General features: G+C 42.6%; 1 protein-coding gene across 2 annotated transcripts in view; it reads right to left on the bottom strand.

Moving 5' to 3' along the window:
- BCAT1 (branched chain amino acid transaminase 1) overlaps positions 1-19259 on the bottom strand; it is a 95387-nt gene extending 76128 nt beyond the window's left edge. Inside the window, exon 1 of one of the 2 annotated variants that reach the window (XM_045184268.3) lies at positions 19096-19259. In XM_045184268.3, the coding sequence (XP_045040203.2) occupies positions 19096-19101 (6 nt within the window). In that variant the 5' untranslated portion in view covers positions 19102-19259. The remainder of the gene's footprint in view (positions 1-19095) is intronic. The other variant, XM_045184269.2, reaches the window with a different exon arrangement.
- Positions 19260-20001: the final 742 nt, after the last annotated feature.

The following is a 20001-nucleotide window of genomic DNA, read 5'->3' as shown; positions in this document are numbered from 1 at the left end:
CCACCTCCTCATATCACTGCGTTTGGGGGTTAGGATTCAACATGTGAAGTGTGACCATTAAAAAAAAAATAATAAAAAATAACACCTCCCTAATTATTTCATGTTTGTTAGGTGATGAAATTAATACACACACATACTTTAGTGAAAGAACCAGCATTTTTTATAAACTGGCATGTGAACCTGTTTCCATCAAATGAAGCATCCAAGCCTTGAGAGTTAATTTACTTGAGCAGATGACAGTTTTACTCTGACAAAGACACAAGCATGCACACACAAATACAAGATGTTCTTTACATGACACACTCCTCTAGCAAATGCATCCTACATCAGGCCCTCCATTCCACACATATCTCATACTCATAACAGCACTGCAAGGCAGATATTATTATCATAAGCCCCATGTGACGGATGAGAAAATGGGCCACAGTGCTCACCACCGTGACTTATTGCGAACACAGAAGGACACAGCAGAGGGAATCAGCACAGGGAAAAGGCAACGGGACAAAGTCCAGACGAAACCAGATACAAGCTTCCAAGGGTCCCCTCTCATTGCAGTCACACAGGAAGCACTTCATTCCTCCGCCACTATGTTACAACAACACATGAAATGCTGTCTACCATGGAAGCTCATTGGAGGCTCAGTGCTAAGGTTTCTATCTGGGGGTTGGTCTACTGGCACCCTCTGCCTAGCAGATACCGAAATTTCAGGCTCTCAAAGACAAAAGCAGGTGTTCCACAGAAACCACACTGTTTATGTAAATCAGGGGTGTCAAACACATTTTCACTGGGGGTCACAGCAGCCTCTCGGTTGCCTTCAAAGGGCTGAATGTAATTTTAGGACTGTATAAATGTAACTACTCCTTAACTAGGGGCAAGGAGCTCGGCACTGCCACCGGGTAGAAATAAGGTGCCGGGCCGATAAAACAAGGTGAAGAGCCGGATTTGGCTCTCGGGCCGTGTGTTTGCCACCTGTGATGTAAACAGTTTAGGCACAGTGAGCCACTCTTACCAGGGACTTGTGGAAACCCTCTAGAAATCACAATTCCCAGACACCAACAAAAGGCCAGCCTTACAAGTAGATCTTTTCAAAGTCTATCAGTCTCAGGCCTACTTTGTTCACTGTCTTCTGCACAGGAGGAAACTGAGAGGACTCACTGTGCTGGCCTCAGGCTACTGAAAGCAGCTCTAGTGGCTAGCAATGCCTGGGGCCAGTGAGCTTCCCCCTGACATCTCCTCTTTCTAAACCAATGTTGCAGCTGGACCAACCTTTACAGTCCTTAATAAGGTTTGTAGCACATCCCTCAGCAACAACCTTCAAGAAACTTTGAAAAAAAAAAAAATAGTTTATCGCTTAGAGGCTATGGAAACTTTAAAGAAAAAAAGTGATGGTTATCACTTACAGGCCCCAGCAGGATAAGAGTTTATCACATGAGGGGCCCCTAGGGAGGTCACTGGAGGAACCTGTGTGGAGAGAGAGAGCAGGCACTTGGGATTCCGCTTTTATTGGGGTCAAAAACGGTGGCCTAGGGTTTCACGGGTTCACTCTTAATTGAAGAATTTAAAACAAAGAGCAGGAATTTAGAGTTTGGGAAAAGAGAAAAAGAAAAAGGCAGGTAGTCCAAATGGTCAGTTATCAGAATCAACCAAGATCTATTAAAACAAAGGAGACTCAGTGGAGAAAGGTGGCCTGGGTTTTTGTCTAGTCCAGGGACTGGCAATGTGTATACTGGAAACGGCCTTCCTAGAAGAGGTTGCCTCTTTGGAAGGATGCCTTAGCCATCAAAGCTTAAGTCAGGCTCCTGCCTTACAACAAGAACAAACTACCACAGCTTATGCTGCAGAGGCCTTCATCAACAGTGGAGACGCAGAAGATAGGGGCTGCACTAAGGACAAGGGTATTCAAGTACAGTGTTCTCCACAGCACTACACTTGAGTCAATTAAGGACCACACCCATAATGGCTGTGTATGATGGTCCCAGGAGACTGCCATGGAGCGGAAAAACTTTCATAGACCAGTGATGATGTAACCATCATAACATGACCCGCGTTACACAAATTCTGCTGTTACAACTGCCTACAGTATTCAGTGCGGTAACATGCTCTACGGGTTTGTAGCCGAAGAGCTGTAGGAAAACAGAGCTTGTTACCCACCCCCCAAAAGTCTCTTTAGCATAAGGATTATTTAGGTTGGTTAATTTTAAGAAAGAGCAGACATGGGAGAAGCTCTGAAATCCAAGTAGAAGTTACCTTTTTTACAATTACATTTGTAAAGGAAATCTCCATTTGTAAAGGTGGCTCCCTCCCCTACCAGGACAGGAAGTGTGGGGCAAGAGGAGAGGGGTAGGGATGACCATATCTCTAGAAACTCTTATCCGCGCAGAGATAAATCCTTGTTGACTCCTCCCACCCCCAACATCATTTGTCTTCAGCCAAAGGTGTCATTTATAATAAGGTGATGGCTTCAGCCATTTTGGTGAGTTACCCAGCTTTTTGGGACTCCCTCATGTACACAGGAATATACAGCTGATTAAACTTCTGTTTTTCTTTTGTTAATCTGTCTTTTGTTACATTGATGTATGTGCCAAGAACCCAGAATGTAAAGGACAAATTATTTCTCCTCCCCTACAGAGCAACAGGCTATATATACCATACAGCCTTATGTGTGGCAGGCTCTACCACTGGGTGTTTGTGGGTGGGTCTCCATGCCCACCCAGCACAGCCAGGTAACTACCCTTTCCTGACTGAAGCAGGATGTAAGAGGTTTATTCACTGGAGAAATGAGCCATAAAAGAGCCAGGCTTGAGGAAATCTGAACACTGACTTCAGGGAGATTAAGTGAAAATCCACAAAGTGATGAAATAACTAGTCTCCTATCCCCGGTGGGCCCACAGAACACTGGCAGGAAGTCCTATATAGGTTGGATGATTCTTCCAGTAAAAATTAAATAGCACAGTCTTCCATGTGGTCATGATGGGGAACTCAAGAATTAAAGATTTTAGCACCAGTCATAGTTGATAGGCCTAAGTGATTAAAGCATATGGAAAGCTGTTATTCCAGGAACTGAAATGCATGACCTGCCATGACTCCAGGAGGTCAAGGTCGGTGAGCAATTCAGCCTTTGTGCCCTAGGGAGTCTGCAAGTGATGGAGATGGTATCTGAGCCATGTGTTCCAGGGAGAGAACACAGATAAAGAATTGTTGATGAGCAGATAAAGAAGTACCAAGAAAATTGCCTGCCAGATGCAACTCTTATCTGATTAATCTTCCTTCCAAACCCCTTACTTACACTTTCTTCTCCTTATAAAATGGTCTACTTGAGATGAGGTATTAAGATGGTTTTTGAGGGTACATAACCCACCATCTCTTCAGATCTCTGCCATCTGAATAAAGTGCCCTAAAACATTCAATCCTTGCCTCTACTTATTGGTGCTGGTAGTGATGGGAGCACAAATGCCAGCTTTTCTGGTTTCAGTCATATAACAGTGAAACAACCAGATAAGGAGCAAAGCATATGCACAGAGCTTCCGATAGGCTTCTTAATGGCTCACTCTTAAGTACAACTGGATTGATGTAAAGTACAGTCTAGGGAATATAGTAATATTGTAATAACTATGTATGGTACCAGGTGGGTACTTCACATTTCAGGGGGATCACTTTGTAAAGTACATGATTGTCTAACCACTATGCTGTACACCTGAAACTGATACAAAATATACTGAATGTAAGCTGAAACTGCAAAATAGAATTAAATATATAGATATATATATCTCAACACAAGTCACCAGATATTTGAAGAAAGGCCCCTAAATGAAATGCACCCCCCAAAATTAAGCAGAAACAAAGAAGTATGGGGGAGGGACAATGCAAAGAACAGAAAAAAAAAGTTTTAATTATAATTACTTATCAGAAATATAGGTTTTAATTATGATTAATTTGTTCAGAAATATAGGGAAGATATTTTATCCATAAAACAAGAACATGACAATTTTAAAAAGAAATTTAAAAGCTCTTACAAATATGAAGACTAGCATTTTAAATTAAAGAAGAGGTTGTAATATAACATAGGTAGAAATCTCCCCCCAGAGACAGCCTAGTAAGCCAGACCAAGGGGAATAAGGAAACTAAGACGTGTAGTTCCAGGCAAAGCAGTTTACAGTCATCCAGCAAATTGCAAAATCCTATCTTCCCTAACCAAGGACACTTAAGAGCAAATGATTTACACTTCTCCTCCCCAACCACAGGGTAAATAGCTTAAATCCCCCTACTCAGGGAGATAGGTAACAAAAATCCAACTACTGCCATTTGTGCCAACCACACCCAAGGAAGGCTAGTCAGTGGAATAAATCTCATTTTGTGGACATCAGCATAAAGCTAATGACTATTCTACTAAGATCCTCCTCTAAGACCTCCCCTAAACTCCCAGCCTTAAAAAACCTCAAGACAAGGACCTCTCCGAAGCATGCCCTCGCCTTTCCCTCCTTCTTCCTTCCTGGTGCTTTTACCTCAGCCTTTCTCTCCCCTAGGCTCTGGGAGCCCTTCTTTTGCTCCTGTAACTTGTTTCCTGAGCCTACACAGCCCTGCGGATCACTTCTACTACTTCTGTAACCTTCTAAACAAACTTTCTCTTATATTTTGGGTCCTTGGCTCTGAGTTCTTCCTTTGCTGAACTCAAGAACCGAGGTCCACTTTCACCTCTAGAACCAAGACCCAATTTTGCTGCCAACACCCCACCTGTTGGTGATGGGGAGGATGGCACCAGGTGTTATTAACAGAATTGTGGGGTCGGACCAGACCTTGGTTCAGTAACCTCAGTACCTGAGTTCTGACTAGGAAAGAATTCAAAGCCAAGACTCAAACTATAAGAGACTTCTTTATTCAGAAAGTCACAGTGGGAGAAGTCAGTGGCAGAAGAAATGGGCTCAGGAGACAAGTTACAGAGGCAAAAGTAGAGCCCTTGGAGCTTAGGAGAGGAGAAGGTAAAGGTAACTTGCCTGAGGGGAAGGAGAGAGGGAAGGGAAAGGCAGGCATGCTCCCCGAAGGGAGCATGCACTGGGTCCTCTGTCCTAAAGGCTTTTAAGGGTGGAGATCTTAGGGGAGGTTCCACAGGAGGACCTCAAAAGAATATTTATCAGCTTTCCAGGTGGGTCTTTTCAGGGTCCAAGTCTCCACTGATTGGCCGGCACCAAGGCAGGGGATCATTAGTGCAGCTGGTCACTGCATTGGTGGCCTTGCTTGGCTGGTTTTGCTGCTTTTCTGGGCCTGGAGCTGACATAAAACTGAGGCTTATCTCTAGGGAGGAAAGGTCAGGGGTCTGTATGACCAGTGATATGAAGGGTCAGGGAATGCAAACTGCATGACCGGTGATGTGCTAGGGGAGGAAAGGTCACCGTGGGGGCAAGGCCCTTGTTTTCCCAGTTTTGCCTGTTTCTAGGCACTCAGGGCTTCCTGACTTGGCAACCCTCTGTACCTGCCCCGTCATCCTTGCTCTACACAGGTCTGTCTAACTGCCAATCTCACACCCAGAAAATTGAACACAATGACAGAAAAAATTTAAAATTATAGGATCAATCAAAGAAGTCTGACATGAAGCTAATGGGAGTTTAAGGTAAAAAAAAAAAAAAAAAAAAACCCACAGGGAAACGAAAGGCGAAGAAACTACCAAAGATATATGATCAGAAAATTTCCTCGGGTGAATGACTAAGGACTTATGTTGCCATCAAATTTCCAAATACTAGCAATAAAGTGAAATCCTGAATGTGTCAAGAAAGAACAGAAAACAGGTTACATGTAAAAAGGATCGGAAATAAGAGTGCTCTTGGACTTCTCCTTAATGACACAGAGGAAACTAGAAAACAATAAAGGAATTCCTTTAAAACTCTAGTGAAAAATCTTTTCAACCTAGAAGACTATTCACAATCAAATATCAACCTAGTGTGATAGAACAACAGTGTTTTGGGCATGCAAGGAATCAAAATATTTACCTCTTATGCACTCTGTACTTAGCATCTACTGCAGGATACGCTTCACACAGATGAGGAAGTAAACTAAGGAAGAGGAAGCCGCAAGACTCAGAAATCTGGAGACCTAACAAAGAGAGAGGATGCTGGGTGGCAGGGAGAAGTCTTAGAAAGACAATCGTGCAGCTGGTCTGGAGAGAAACCAGAACACAATGGAGCAAAAATAAGGAAGGTAGCAGGAAAAAAGAATACAGAAAAACAAAAAAGATAAGTGGACACATTTGACTTATGCAAAATTATGTTACGAGGCTACCTACCAGATACTTGGGAAGTGTTCACAACAAATACATAGCAAAGTAAGCAAATGGAATAAAATAATGCAATCATTAACTAAGAACAAAATGTTGTGTAAGAAAAAAACGTAAGCATTGTGTACCACGTGGTTCAGCAGTGACTTCTAAAAATGCAGTTCTGCCCTGCTCCAAGCTCTCCAGGGACATTCCACTGCACTTGGAATGAATCCTGTGTCCCAACCCCTGTGATTTCTCCCTTTACTCACTAAAGCCCTGGAAGTCTCATTCGCTGCTTCCTACAAGTGGGACACTACCTGTGAGGTTCTTTTTGTTTTGGTTTGGGGTTTTGGGTGGTAGTCAGGTTTTAAGTTTACCTTCCCTGTGAAGCTTTCCCCGACTAGCCAACATGAATTAGTACCGGCTTTCCCTCAACTCTGCCATGATAGCATTTTATTTTATATCCTTTTATTTTCTTTTTAATATTTTATTTTCTTCTTGTTGCTAATTGAAATATTTTGTTACTACAGTCATGCATCACTTAACAACAAGGATTCGTGCTGAGAAATGCACAGAAGTGATCTCGTTGTTCTGTGAACCTCACCGAGTGCACTTACACAAACCTAGATGGTATAGCCCACTACACTCCTGATTTCCCTCTACCCTTCTCAGTTCTTAGCTGACACATCCCGCAGATCATTCTGCAGTGACCAAAATGTCACTATGCAGCACATGACTCACTGAGTATAAAAGTTGTAACAATACTAATTAATAATGATGTAGTACTTATTTGGACCAGGCACAATTCTTTACATTTGTTATTTTATTTAATCCTCACAGCATTCCTACGAGGTATTATTATTACCAACAATTTATAAATAAGGAAACCGAGGCATGTTAAATAACTTGCCAGAGGTTACTCGAGAGGAAAGCTGGGAGGCACACACCCTGCAGTCTGGCCTCATGTTGTTCGAACAACCGCCTTGTGGCACAGCCTTTCCCTGCAAGTGACGTGAGAACAGAGACTTTGCCCGCCCTTCATCCTCGCAGCCTCACTATCTTCAGCAGTTACTGCAGTTTACACAGTGCGTACTCTTCAAGTGTTTGCTCAGCAAATGCATTGCAGTAATCTGAGGTAATCACCCAGAGGGAAATGAAAAGGAGTAAATATTTGTTCTCCTTTGCTATTAGATGTACCACTTAACACGTCAGATGTGCCTACATTTCTGCACCAGCTGCTCTGGTTCCTCCGGTTATATAATCTCTTGACCAAGATATTTCTGTCTTTTATAGGCTTCAGGTCATTTTGCTGCATTAGCACTTGTCCACTACCCAGTGGCTGCAGGATATGATGGTCGTCCCAAAGGTAAAATGATTGTAATGCTGAATTTTCCATGGACCAAATGAATCTAACGAGCTTCTTAAAGAATATCCAGAAGACTCACTGACGGAGTGGTGTTGGAAAGAGCAGAAACCTACAGACCACTCCTCATTGGACCTTTAGTCCAGGGGGAAATCCAGAGTGAATACATGCAGAAAAAGGTGATCTGTTCCCAAAGACAGGAAGATAGCACATTCCAGAGGGGGTTTAGATGGTCAGAGAGCTCTACAAGAGTGATGCCATATGTTTCTGTTTATAGATTCCACACCACTACCAACCCACGAGTCCAAGCACCCTCATCTCTTCCTTGCATCCCAAAACAGCCTCCTACCTCAAACCACACACAGCTGGCCCTTAGCTTTCACACCAGATCATGCTTTTCTAATGATGAGTTCCCTAATTTCAGCATATTTTATAGTCTAGAGAGTCTGATAATTTCCCAAATCATCTAATCCTGGTTCCTTGTTTTCTTAACAGTTCTTTCCTCAATTTATCTATTTTCTCTTGCATTTTAGTATAATTATCAGAAAGAAACCAGTATGCACCTTCAATATTTTACTTGGACAACTCAGCTAAATATCCATTTTCACCACTTACAAGTTCTGCCTTCCACATAACTGTCATGCACGATTCCACCAAGCTTTCTTCTGCTACATAACAAGGATCCCCTTTCCTCTGGTTTCCATAAGCATGTTCCTCAATTCTTTTTGTGCCCTTATCAGCAGTGCTTTTAGCATCCATTTCTACTAACAGTATGACTCTTCATATATTCTGTAATAAGAGCCTATGCAGTTTTTCTACTGTGTTCCTCACTTCTTCTGAGTCCTCACCAGCAAGCTCCTTAAAATTTTTCTATCCTCTGCCCAGGGTTCAATTCAAAGCCACTTCCACTTTCTGAGGCATTTGTTACAGCAGCATTCCATTTCCAGGTACCAAAATCTTATATTAGCTGCACACTGTTGCTGTGACAAATTACTGCACATTCCATGGCTTGAAGGAACAGAAATGTATCACTTCACAGTTTGGGAGGTCAGAAGTTCCAAGTTAAGGTTTCAGCAGGGTTGCATTCCTTCTGGAGGCTCTAGAGTGAGAATCTTTTTCCTTGTCTTTTCTAGCAGCTTCTAGGTATCACCTGCCTTCCTCGGCTCATGGCCCCTTCTTCTATCTTGAAAGCAAACAATATAGTATCTTCAAACCCCTCACTTTCTCTCTCCTCTGCTCCCACGTCACACATTTTCTGCCCTGTGATCATTCTGCCTCTCTCTTGTGCTGACCCTTGGGATTATATTGGGCCCACCCAGATAATGGAGGATAATCTCCCAATCCGAGAGCCATAACTTAATCACATCTGCAAAATGCCCTTTACAATAACAATTTCTGGGGATTAGGACGTGGACGTCTTTGGGGTGGGGGCAGGACATTATTCAGACTACGACACTCACCAACCACCTATTATGAGCCAGGAATGAAACTCTATGCAGTTGCAAGTGGTAAAAAACGAGATGTTTCCTGCCCTCAGGAAACACATAATCTAGTGCAAGAGCCAGACCTTAATCCCAAAACCGCACAGATAATCACACAAATAAATCACCGGAAATTGCAATCAGTGCTCCGAAGCACTGGGGACCTCGGAGCCCTGAGAGTGTCTCTGAGGTCACGGCATTAAGTCTGAGGCTGACACGGTGATAAGGAGCTGGCAAGGGGAGGAGAAGGAAGAAGACCTTCTGGGCAGAGGGATCAGCAAGAGCACGGACCTTGAAGCAAAAGTTGGGGATGAGCAGAGGTGGAGACAGCACTGAAAAAGTGAGGCTGCAAAGGTGGGAGGGACCGGATCTCTTGAAAGCTTTAGAGCATGGTAGGGACCTCAGGTTTCACTGAAAGCATAACAGAAAAGGGTTGAGTTTGGGTAGCAGGTGATGTGCTCTGTGGAGAACAGATTCGGAGTGGAGATCAGGGTGCACAAAAGTGGAAATAAATGCATATCGCTATAGTGAAGTGAAGACTGTGGCTTGAACTGGGCACGTGGTAACTAAAATGGGAGAATTGGACAGATGTAAGATAGGCCTTGGACTAAAAATTACCCATAGGACTTAGGGTAATGTAGTGTGATTCAAAAGTTTGAGATATGACCATCAGTATGGGTGGCACATGAGGAATGTAGCAAGTCAATGGAGATGAGAAATTAAAGGGACTGAAATGCCAGAAGGAGAATGGGCCATCCATGCACCTCGAAATAATGTGGGAAAATAGGACTTGGCATGGAAGGGAGACTCAGAAGCCACGTGCTAAACTCTTCAGTAACAATGGGGGCAGAGTGACCAGGCTGTCTTTCAGTAACTGTTACAAGGAAGAGAGGGGTAGTAGAGACTGAAGGAGTGGCAGAGAGGGATTTTAAAGGGAGAGTCTGATCTGGAAACAGCACTGGGCAGGGTGGAGGAGACCAGCCCCTCTCCGACTCTGAGAGGAGAGAATAGAGAAAACCAGCAACCTCCTCTCAGCAGAATGGGAGGGAAATGCCCTCACCTGAGGGCAGAAGGAGCAGGGAACATCTAGGGAAGGTGAAGAGGGGTGCCCTAATACTGAACTGCAAAGTGTATTGTGGATAATTCGGGTGGGAGGGTCTAGTGAGGGTTGACCCATGAGAGAAAATGCAAAGCATCAGAGAGAGCAGAGGTGATTAAGGCATTGTAAAAAAAAAACAAACAAACAAAAACAAAACAGTGTGAAATGCTGAACTTAACGGGCTGCTTGTTGCCAGTGTCATGGGTTCAAAATTTTATTCCCTGGAGGATGGTGGGTACTCAGGCCTCTCTGTTCTCACTGGTGGTCTGGGAGGGAGGCCAGGCATGCTGTTCCCCACGGTCTTCTACAGGAAGGGAATCAGAGACTGAATCTGGGTCCAGAAGTCTGGGGTTGGGTGAAGCGGACCACGTATGTGTCTACAATGCTCTTACCTCCTTGTTCATCTGGACTTCTTCCACAGGTCCGCTCAGACATCACCTCCACTGTAAAGCCTTCCCTGATTTCTCTAACTTTATATGCACCTTACCTGAAATTTTATTATAGCACCTGATTACTTTGTTTGATTTTTACGTATTTCTCTCCCTGAATAATTTCTCAAGAGTAAGAATAATGCTTGAATTATTTTCATTTGATAGTCTATAAGAGCTACATAATTAAATGAAACTCAAACCAATCATTGTCTGCTCGTCAGTATTGTAATATATAATAAATGTTAGGCTTGAAGAACAGTTTGCATACTCTTCGTTGAATAGTTACCGTAAAGTTTGGTGTTCACATTATGTTTAACCTGCTTTTCAATAGATCTCTTCAGTTAGTTACAGTTAAATACACAGTCTCGAAATTCTGTTGGGATACAGATCCTTGGTCTTAACTGTGCTGAATTACCCAGTATTTCAGATTTTCTGGAAAGGCAAGTTAATTTCAATATTAGCAATATTAGGCATTTCCATTTCCTTTTTAATTTCAGCTTTGAATATAATAAATTCAATGTATAAAAATTAAAAAATGTATAGAGTGAAAACATTCATGGAGCTTTTTCTGTTATCTACAGAAAGCTTACTCATTCTTTCCTCCATCAGTTGTGTTTTTACCTCAATCTCTTTTTTTTTTCCCAGAGAGAAAGAGGGAAAGGGAGAGAGAAAGAGAGGGAAACATCGGTGTGAGAGACACATTGATCCATTGCCTCTCACACGCACCCCCCCAGGGGACCGATCCTGCAACCCAGGCATGTATGTGCTCTGACCAGGAAAAGAACCGGTGACCTTTCCCTTTGGAGAAGATGCCAATCAACTGAGCCACTCTGGCCAGGGCTTCCTCATTCCTTTTCACACCCGATGAGTAGGTGAGTGACTTCCAATCTTCTGTTCCTGCAACAATTCTGTAATACTGTTGTTCCTAAGTCATTTCACACATGTATAAGTAAATACAAGGCACTTCTAATTAAGCTAAGTATTAGCAATGATGTTAAGCCATTAAATCTACCTCAAACTGTGTAGTTACGTTCACGTGGGAGCAAACGACTCCTCATTTCCAGCTTCAAAGTGTTGACCTTTAAGATCAAATGACAGACTGATGGGCTACTATAAACAACGTTCCAAGAACACTGGTCAAGAGGAGAGTCAAGGTGCCTGGATGAACAGCAGACACAACATTAATGTAAGAGGAATGCAGGAAACTATTAAAGGAGCTTAAACCTAATTAACATGTTATATCTACATATTTACCAAATTGCTGACATTACTAACAGAACGTCTGCTCCAATGTTACTGGGGGAAAAGCCAGTTTAATGAAAACATGCGATAATTATGAGGAAGAATGAGGTAGCACACACTGACGGTATGAATAGTAGAGAGGGGTTTTTTAGGAGAATTTATATGATATGTGTTACAATATATTATATTTTAAAAAATAAACAAAGACTTGTGGAAAACTATCAGCATAGCCAAGCGTCAATTGTTGGTAATTTGTATAACCAAAAGAGAAGGGAAGTAAGTTAATTATCAAGAAACTTTTAAACGGTGAACATAGTAGGTAGAATTTTCCACAGAAGATTTGGCAAGTTTTGGTTCTTAAGGAATGGAATTCAAAGCCAGAAAAATAAACTCAAAAGAACAATCCTTCTTTCGCAGAAGTAAATGCCTAAAATGACCTAATAGATTTTTTTTCTTTAAAAATTCCAGTATTCAATGAACACTGCCTCTAAGTGCCTCTTTTGTTGGATTTGTTGGTCAGTGTATGCATTCATTAGTTTGCTTAAAAACGGCATTGTTTGCAACAAAATCAAACCATGTTAAACAGTATTGGAATTGGTTAACGTTTCCAGACACATGACTTTGTTCTATATTTTAAGTTCGTCCCTTGGGATGTGACACGGTCCATTTCCCTTTACATACTGCCTAAACCTGAAAACAATGATGAGTTAGCAGACTGGCAGTACTGCGTTTGTTCCTTATAATTTGCACGGTGTTCAGTTCATATGCTATGTTATGTTACATCTTTTGTATGAACGTTCCCAGAAATATTTACAATGTATGCTGATTCACAGAATCTGCACCGTATCACAGTTTCACTGCTGACGCTCTCTAAGATGAATTTGACAATAGGCACCATAACGTGTAAATATTTGCTGTTTACAAATCTCTATCTTTTGGGAGTCAATTTGACTCCAAACAAACCCAGATATGGAAAAATGTATCTGCTATTCTAAAACAAATATAAAACAATCAATTAGCTTCCCATACAAGAAGCAGCCGAAGGAGTTCATCACTACCAAACCAATATTACAAGGAATATTACCCTGGTTGGTGTGATTCACTGGATTGAGTGTCAACCTGGGAACCAAAGGGTCACCTGTTCAATTCCCAGTCAGGGCACATTCCTGGATTGCAGGCCAGGTCCCTTGTAGGGGACACATGAGAGGCAACACACATCGATGCTTCTCTCCCTTTCTTTCTCCCTCCCTTCCCCTTTCTAAAAATAAATATTTATTTATTTTTAATGGGAAGGCTAGTCACCACAAACTACCAAACTCTAAGACACTGTGTATTAACCCTATTAGACAAAATAGACACACACTTCAAAACAAAATTAAAATTAAAAAATTACGGTGCAGATTCTGTGAATCAGTCCCTGTCCTGTGACTAGTAGAGGGAATCAAAATGTGCTACTTTGGCATAAGAATTATTTTGAGCGGAAGGCATTTAGGATGCAACATATGCAGAAGGAAGCCTTCATGGAGTTTCCTTTTCTGACTAAAAGCAGAAACCTCAGAAATGAGGGCAGCCATAAATCTCCTCTCCTGGGGAAGTTTTATGGCCACAAAGAAGGCAGAAAGTCAGCAAAAAGCTGGACCTTCACAAGCAAACCTTGCCCCATTAGTTTCCCTATATATTTACCTTCCCACAGTTTGCCACCCATGAAAGCCGAAAACCTCTGCCTTTGCCTTGTCACTTCTCCACAAATTTATTAGTCATTGTTGAGATGCTACATAAACCCAAGTTCTAACACCCTTTTGTATTACTCATCACTGAATTTCTCCGATGTATATGCATGCTGCGTGTTAATCAACTCTGGTTTTTCTATTGTTAATCTGTCTTTTTCCAGTTTAGTTTGCAGGACCCGAGCACTGAACCTAAGAGGGTGGAAGAAAAGTTTCTTCATTCCCCAGACTATTAAAACATAAAGAAGAAAGTGGTAACTCATGCGCTGATTTAAAACAAACAAACAAATAAAAAAAAAAAACTATTGGTTCCCTTTCTGTTTGAACTAAAGGCAGATGGTTGTTTGGGCTTTTCAATATTCAAAGGGCAGTGTGGGTCTCTTGCTTATATAAGTTTATATCTCAGCTGATTGCAAAGGCAAGAGAAAATAGCAATCTGCTGCTTTAAATAACTGGATCACATCAGTATTTTCTACCAGTCTTCCATGGACTCTATTGTGCTGATTTTAATTACACATAATTTATTATAGATATAAAATTTTGTGCCTACATATGTTTTCACATTTTGCTGGAGGGATTGTACTGTTTTTCATAAGATTTACAAAGTGATGTCAGATCCAAAAGAGGCTAGGGCCACTAGTGAGCAGGAAAGCAGAGAGGACTAGGAATCAAAATGTCTATTGTCTCATTACGCTTTGTTATTTCTGATCTTAAGCAATTCTAGTAAGTTTTCTGACCTTCATTTTCCTCACCTGTAAAATGGGGTTAATAAGAGCTACAGTGCTTTCCTCATACAAATTTTTGAAGTTACAATTCAATGTTACGTAATTTATATGGCCCTTTAAAATACAAAGAATCATTATCTTAGTCAAGCAAACAAGTCTTTCCTCAACCCTGGATGTGCTCTCCTATAAACACCAGCATTAACTAACCTTGCAAGTGTACAGAACATTCACCAACACGGAAAACCATGGCATCCCTAGGTAATGCATTATGCTTCTCCATGGAGGCTTTATAAATCTACCTTTTATCTTCAAAGTTCAAAGAAACATTTATTGTCATTCCAGATTCCTGAACCAACATCTAGTAAGTAATAAAATCAAAACAACTTAACCTTGAATGTGAATCTGCAAAAGCAAATGAAATGTACATGACAAAAATAAAATGTACATGGCAAAATCACCCTTTAATGTGGTGGTAGAACTCTAACAACTGCTAAGTGATCATCCAGTGCAAATCCACTCTAGGCCTCCAGCTCCAACTGTGATGAGATCTTTGTTGGTCACCTTAGAGACATCTGTGGAACATTCGGCCTGGAACATCCCAACAGGTGCTCTTTCCGTCTAGATTTATAAGGAGTCAGACATAATCTGAACTCTCTAACTACGTTTCAATGTTACAGTAGCAGCTAGGAATGAGCTAGCAGCTAAGAATGAGCGGCCAGAGGGCAAATAAAGGCAGGGCCCTCACTATTGCAATCTAACAAAGAACTTAATACAGGAGGCTAAAAGGAAAGGAACACGTCTCACTGGTTGACCCGGTAGTCCTGAGCCGGTCCGATAAGGCTGCCAGGCATTCTGAACAGCACACGTAGACTGTGATAGTGCAGGGGGTAGCCCTTGAAAGTGTGTGTGTATCATCTCCACTAGCTGGGAGAAGGAAAACCTTCAGACGCCTGGGAGACAGAAGGGGAGGGGGACTACAGTGTCCAAAGAAAACCCATAAAACAACTTTGGATAACTGCCTACCTCCCATCACATGTGCAACATGAACAAATAGAGTCTGGAACGAGATAAGGATTCTGGCTAACAGACCCCCATATATACCTACGTTTGGGTAGTCACGTCTCCCTGGGGGAAGCTGGCACCTCACAAGTGTATCTCAGGTGACTTCCGTAGAATCCAATTTCAGAGGCCTTAGCTGAGGGCACTGGCACTCATTACCGAATGCACCACAGGGGCCCAGGAAAGCCCATCAGGAGGAATGTTTACCATAAGTCTCATTAAATATTTAGTCCATTTGGACAGCTGTTAAGGGATAAAGTTACAACACAAAGGCTGCTCCCATTTACAGCTGTAAAGTGAGCAGACGAGTCACACTTGCCTCCTGGGCTCAGAAAGAATGATAGTATCACATTGAAAGCGGAGGATGTCTGGGAGAAGGATGCCTCTCCTGGAAAGTCCCAGATTCTCACTCTGACATGGCAACCAAGTCCCTTGGTCACAAGGCTGAGCATCAAAGTGGGTTTTGCCAGGTGGTATTGGTTGCTAAAAGAACTGCGGTTGCCAACCCTAAAGGGAAATAGAGAAAGCGCTTCCCTTTTCCAACTTCCTACACCCTCTGAGGAGAGGCCATTCAAAGAAGCACAAGGTAAAATCCCCAAATACGTAACTGATCCAAACACTCAAGATGCCCACAAGTTTACAAACAAGCTTCATTTATGCACAGAACTAGTTTATTAGTAAGCCCAGACTTCCCTGGTCTACATCTTGATATTAATAATAAAGAACCGAAGGGGAGCAGCATATGCCACCCAAGAAGTGTCTGAGTGGCTGCCGCACCGGAGATCTCTGAAAACAGAGAAGTTGCCTTTCTCTAAGAGGAATTTACATTTATAAGGGAAATCCTCATTTGTAAAGGTGTCTCCCTCTCGGTGCCTGAAAGAGAAAGATAACTAAATCTTTAGAAGGCTCCTACTTAAATCTGAATGAAACTTTACCTTTGTCTGCTCGGCTTTCCCTGATAACCTCCCATAACTCTTCCTCCAACAGTGTTCTTTATTAGCCAGTTTGCTGTTTGTTTTTAGCTGAGGACGGTATGTAAGGTGGTAGCCTGGGACATTTCAAGGAGTTCCTGGGTTTTGCTGGGTCTCTCCCACGTATTCTGCAGGTTTACATGTTATTAAACTTCTGGTTTTCTCTTGTTAACCTGTGTTTTATAACAGGGAATCTCCGCCAAGAATTTAGAGGGGTAGAAAGAAAATTCCTTTTCTTCCCCTATAAAACTAAAAGTCCTGACCTGAACTAAGGGACAACAAAATCTAAAATCACGAAAAACACAGCTACTGAAGGAAATCGTAACTTGGTTTTAATTCTTAGCACACACCTCTGTAATAATCAAATGACTATTTTTGACTTTTTTTCAAAAGGTTTTAAACCCATTTCAAATAATTAGACCTCAGTTTCAATGAGCTGACAGGCAAGAAAAATTCTGGCATACAAATGGAAAATTTTCTTTAAAAAAATTTTATTTATTTATTTTTAGAGAGCGGGAAGGGGAGAAAAGGAGGGAGAGAAACATCAACTTGTGGTTGCCCCTCGTACGCCCCCTACTGGGGACCTGGCCTGCCACGTAGACACGTGCCCTGACTGGGAATCCAACAGACGGGCTTTGGTTCGCAGGCTGGCACTCAATCCACTGAGCCACACCAGCCAGGGCAAAACATTTTCTTAACTCTTCTTTCTTTCTCTATGTAGTTCTATAGTCCAATGAAGTTGATTGTTATGGAAACTCACTAAATGAAATATTGGCCAAAACTAAATTCTTGTCTTTTTTCCTCCCCTTTTTCTTTTTTCTCACCACCACATGTCCACCAACGCACACTTCATTAGGCCAGCTGAACTGCTACCACTGCCTCTCCCAGCCTTGCACGGGGTGCCACATCCTGTGTCTGGAATGGAAACCCCATCTCACAGCTAGGCCTCACGTCCTGCCCCCTACCAACCAACAAACAGCTCTCTATCCTTCCTTCGCTTATCCTTGACAATGACTTCTCATATCACTGTCCCTTTAGGGTATGTGTCTCTTTAAAAATCTCTACCTTAAATCAATCTAGTAAGACATAATATGTACAGAACCTTTTTATACACGTGCTATTCAATATATGCACTATTTTTCTTATCCAGCTGCCCTTTCTGCATGTGTCCACCTTAAAATACAAGCTCCCAGGCAAGACCTTGTCTTGAGAATTTGCTGAGGACACAGCTCATCATGGTGCCAGGTGTAAATAACATTAAAAAAAAAAACTAATAAATATAATAGCAATACTTGGGTAAAAGATAAGTAGAAAACTTTTTGAAATAATAAAATCAAATTTAAAGAAACCTCACATACTCCTTTGATCATGCTTAGAAAAAAATCCTTTCTTTCCAGATCTTAGTACAATTTCAGAAAACAGAGATGAGACTACCTAAAGGTATCCTCTAGTTTCCTGTGTATAAAAAAAAAGTACCTTGTGAAAGAAACAGGGGTTTTTGAACTCATGTGAAGGAGGCCATGAACTTACAGATGCATAATCAACTATAACTCTACGTAAGAGAGAGAAAAGCTGGAAAAGCAAGGGTGTTTATTCTCATAATTTTCTCCTTTTCCTCAATAATGCTATACTCAGTCGAAGTGTATTTCTCAGCTGCAATTAAACAGACATCAGCAAGCCAGAAATAGGATATCTAACTATAGAAGAAAGAGGCTGCTAAATTTTTCACTGTGGCACATTTGCATGACCTCTTTTCAATACAAGACAGTGTTTCCGTTCAGTTCCTGCTTAGTCTCAGTGGGTATTTTTGTTTGAATGAAAAGGCACCATTTACTTATTATTGCTTGTGAGATTGTGGATGAGTGCAGTTGAGAACCCTACTCCATCTCCCTCTTACAAAATTCTGAGATTTGGCTTTATTTCTCCTACAAATTCAGACCGCACAGAGGAATCTCTTACTTCCTAAATGTTGGACGGCAGGACGAGTTGCCCATCCTTCACTTTCCTTTTAAAGAGCTGCTCGTCAGTTTCCAATGTCATTGCAGTTTTCCAACGTGTGACATCAGCAAAACGGAAGGCTTGGTGTTTACTCCTACACCTAAACCTTCAGAAGCAATAGGCAGCTAAGCTAATTGCACGTGATTAGCATAACAATAAAGGCCATTGGGGTGCTCACAGTTTAATAAAAGGATGACCTTAGGCTTGTATGATTTGCAATTCCTAGAAGCTTTAATTTTTGCAGGTTCCAAAATAAGAGGTTTCTGCTTTTCACAGCGATTAAGACAGCTTTTGTACCCCCGCCACTAATATCACCTAGTTGAGCACCTCCCTCTTTCATTAGGCACACCCAGCAGAAAACCCCTGTTTACGGGGAGGGACACCCCCCAGACCTCGTCTCCAAAGCCCCCCACCTCCTGGGCATCTTAAAAATTGAGAAAAGCTTCCTCTTCCTTTTCAAGCTTCCTACCCGGCAAGGGAAGGAGCTGCCGGCAGCCTTTTATCTCCATTCACAAGTGCAGCTGGGAAAAAGCCTGCCGACGCACATCCCGCGAGCGGAGACTAAACAGAAGTCTGAAAAGAAGGTCCTGTCCAAAGGCGATTGACAAAGAAGATACTAGCAAACGTTTGCTAGGACGCAAACCGTGGTGCTCATTCGTCCGGCCCCTTTCCGCCAACTGCATCTGAGGATTCGCAGGCGCAATCCGTACGCACACTTTGTGTAAAATACAGTCAAAATCATAAGCAGTTACCTTCATTGTTCCCGCGGCGGTGTGGATGGCTGGCGCTGAGCGGAGCACGAACCCGATGTGTCCCAGGCCCTCTGTGCCTTCCGCGTTGTCGGCTGCGGCAAGGTCTGGGGAAGCGGCAGCTCCACGTGGCGGCGGGACTGCAGACTGGCCCTCTCGCAGCGAGATGCTGGCTGTCGGGCAGATTGCATCAGCAGGAAGAGCTGTGAGGGTGTGTTTCCCCCAGGCCGCTGGCTACACCCCTCCCCACCCCAACCATATGAGGGTAGAGTCTCTCCCAGCATGAAAATCCAAACCCGGCCCAGCCCTGAGCCTCACCCCCTACCCACCGCTCATTTCTGGGACTTTGCATTTTTCAGAGTGGAACGCTTCGTAGTTGCCAGTCCAGTTTGGTTCGCTAACACCATGCACTACCATGTTTAAACGTCCCACCTCTTGCTTTACAACTTCCAGGTCACCTTGGTTCAGGCCACTTACGTTCCATGCTCCATTCCACGTGTTGTGCAGCATCCTCACCTTCCTTTCACCTTTGGGTACCGCAGCTACTAGGCACCCTTTCGGCTTTGCTCTATTTGCATCATTAGCAACAATGTTTGGGGTTCTTGTTCTCTCTTCTGCCCCAATAACTGAGTGCTTTCCAATCTGGGAGTCTCATCTTTCAGCACTTGAAACGTGGCCAGTGTGACTGAGGAACTGAATAGTATTTTATTGGATTTCACTTAAATTTAAGTTCAAGCAGCCACCGGTGGGCAGCAGAGATAGTTATATGAGTTCGAATTCTCACAAAACTGCTGGTGTGACTCCAGAAAATGGGTGATGTATAGCCTGGTCAGTGGGGGGTCTCAGTGGTCCAGCTTTGTGGGTGAATCTGTAGCAGGCAGGATGTCCGTTCAGGCTGGCTTGCCGTAA

Source organism: Desmodus rotundus, chromosome 3, assembly GCF_022682495.2.
Source record: "Desmodus rotundus isolate HL8 chromosome 3, HLdesRot8A.1, whole genome shotgun sequence".
NCBI lineage: Eukaryota > Metazoa > Chordata > Mammalia > Chiroptera > Phyllostomidae > Desmodus > Desmodus rotundus.
The sequence above is the reverse complement of the archived record's forward strand: the minus strand, read 5'-3'. Positions and strand labels throughout refer to the sequence as shown.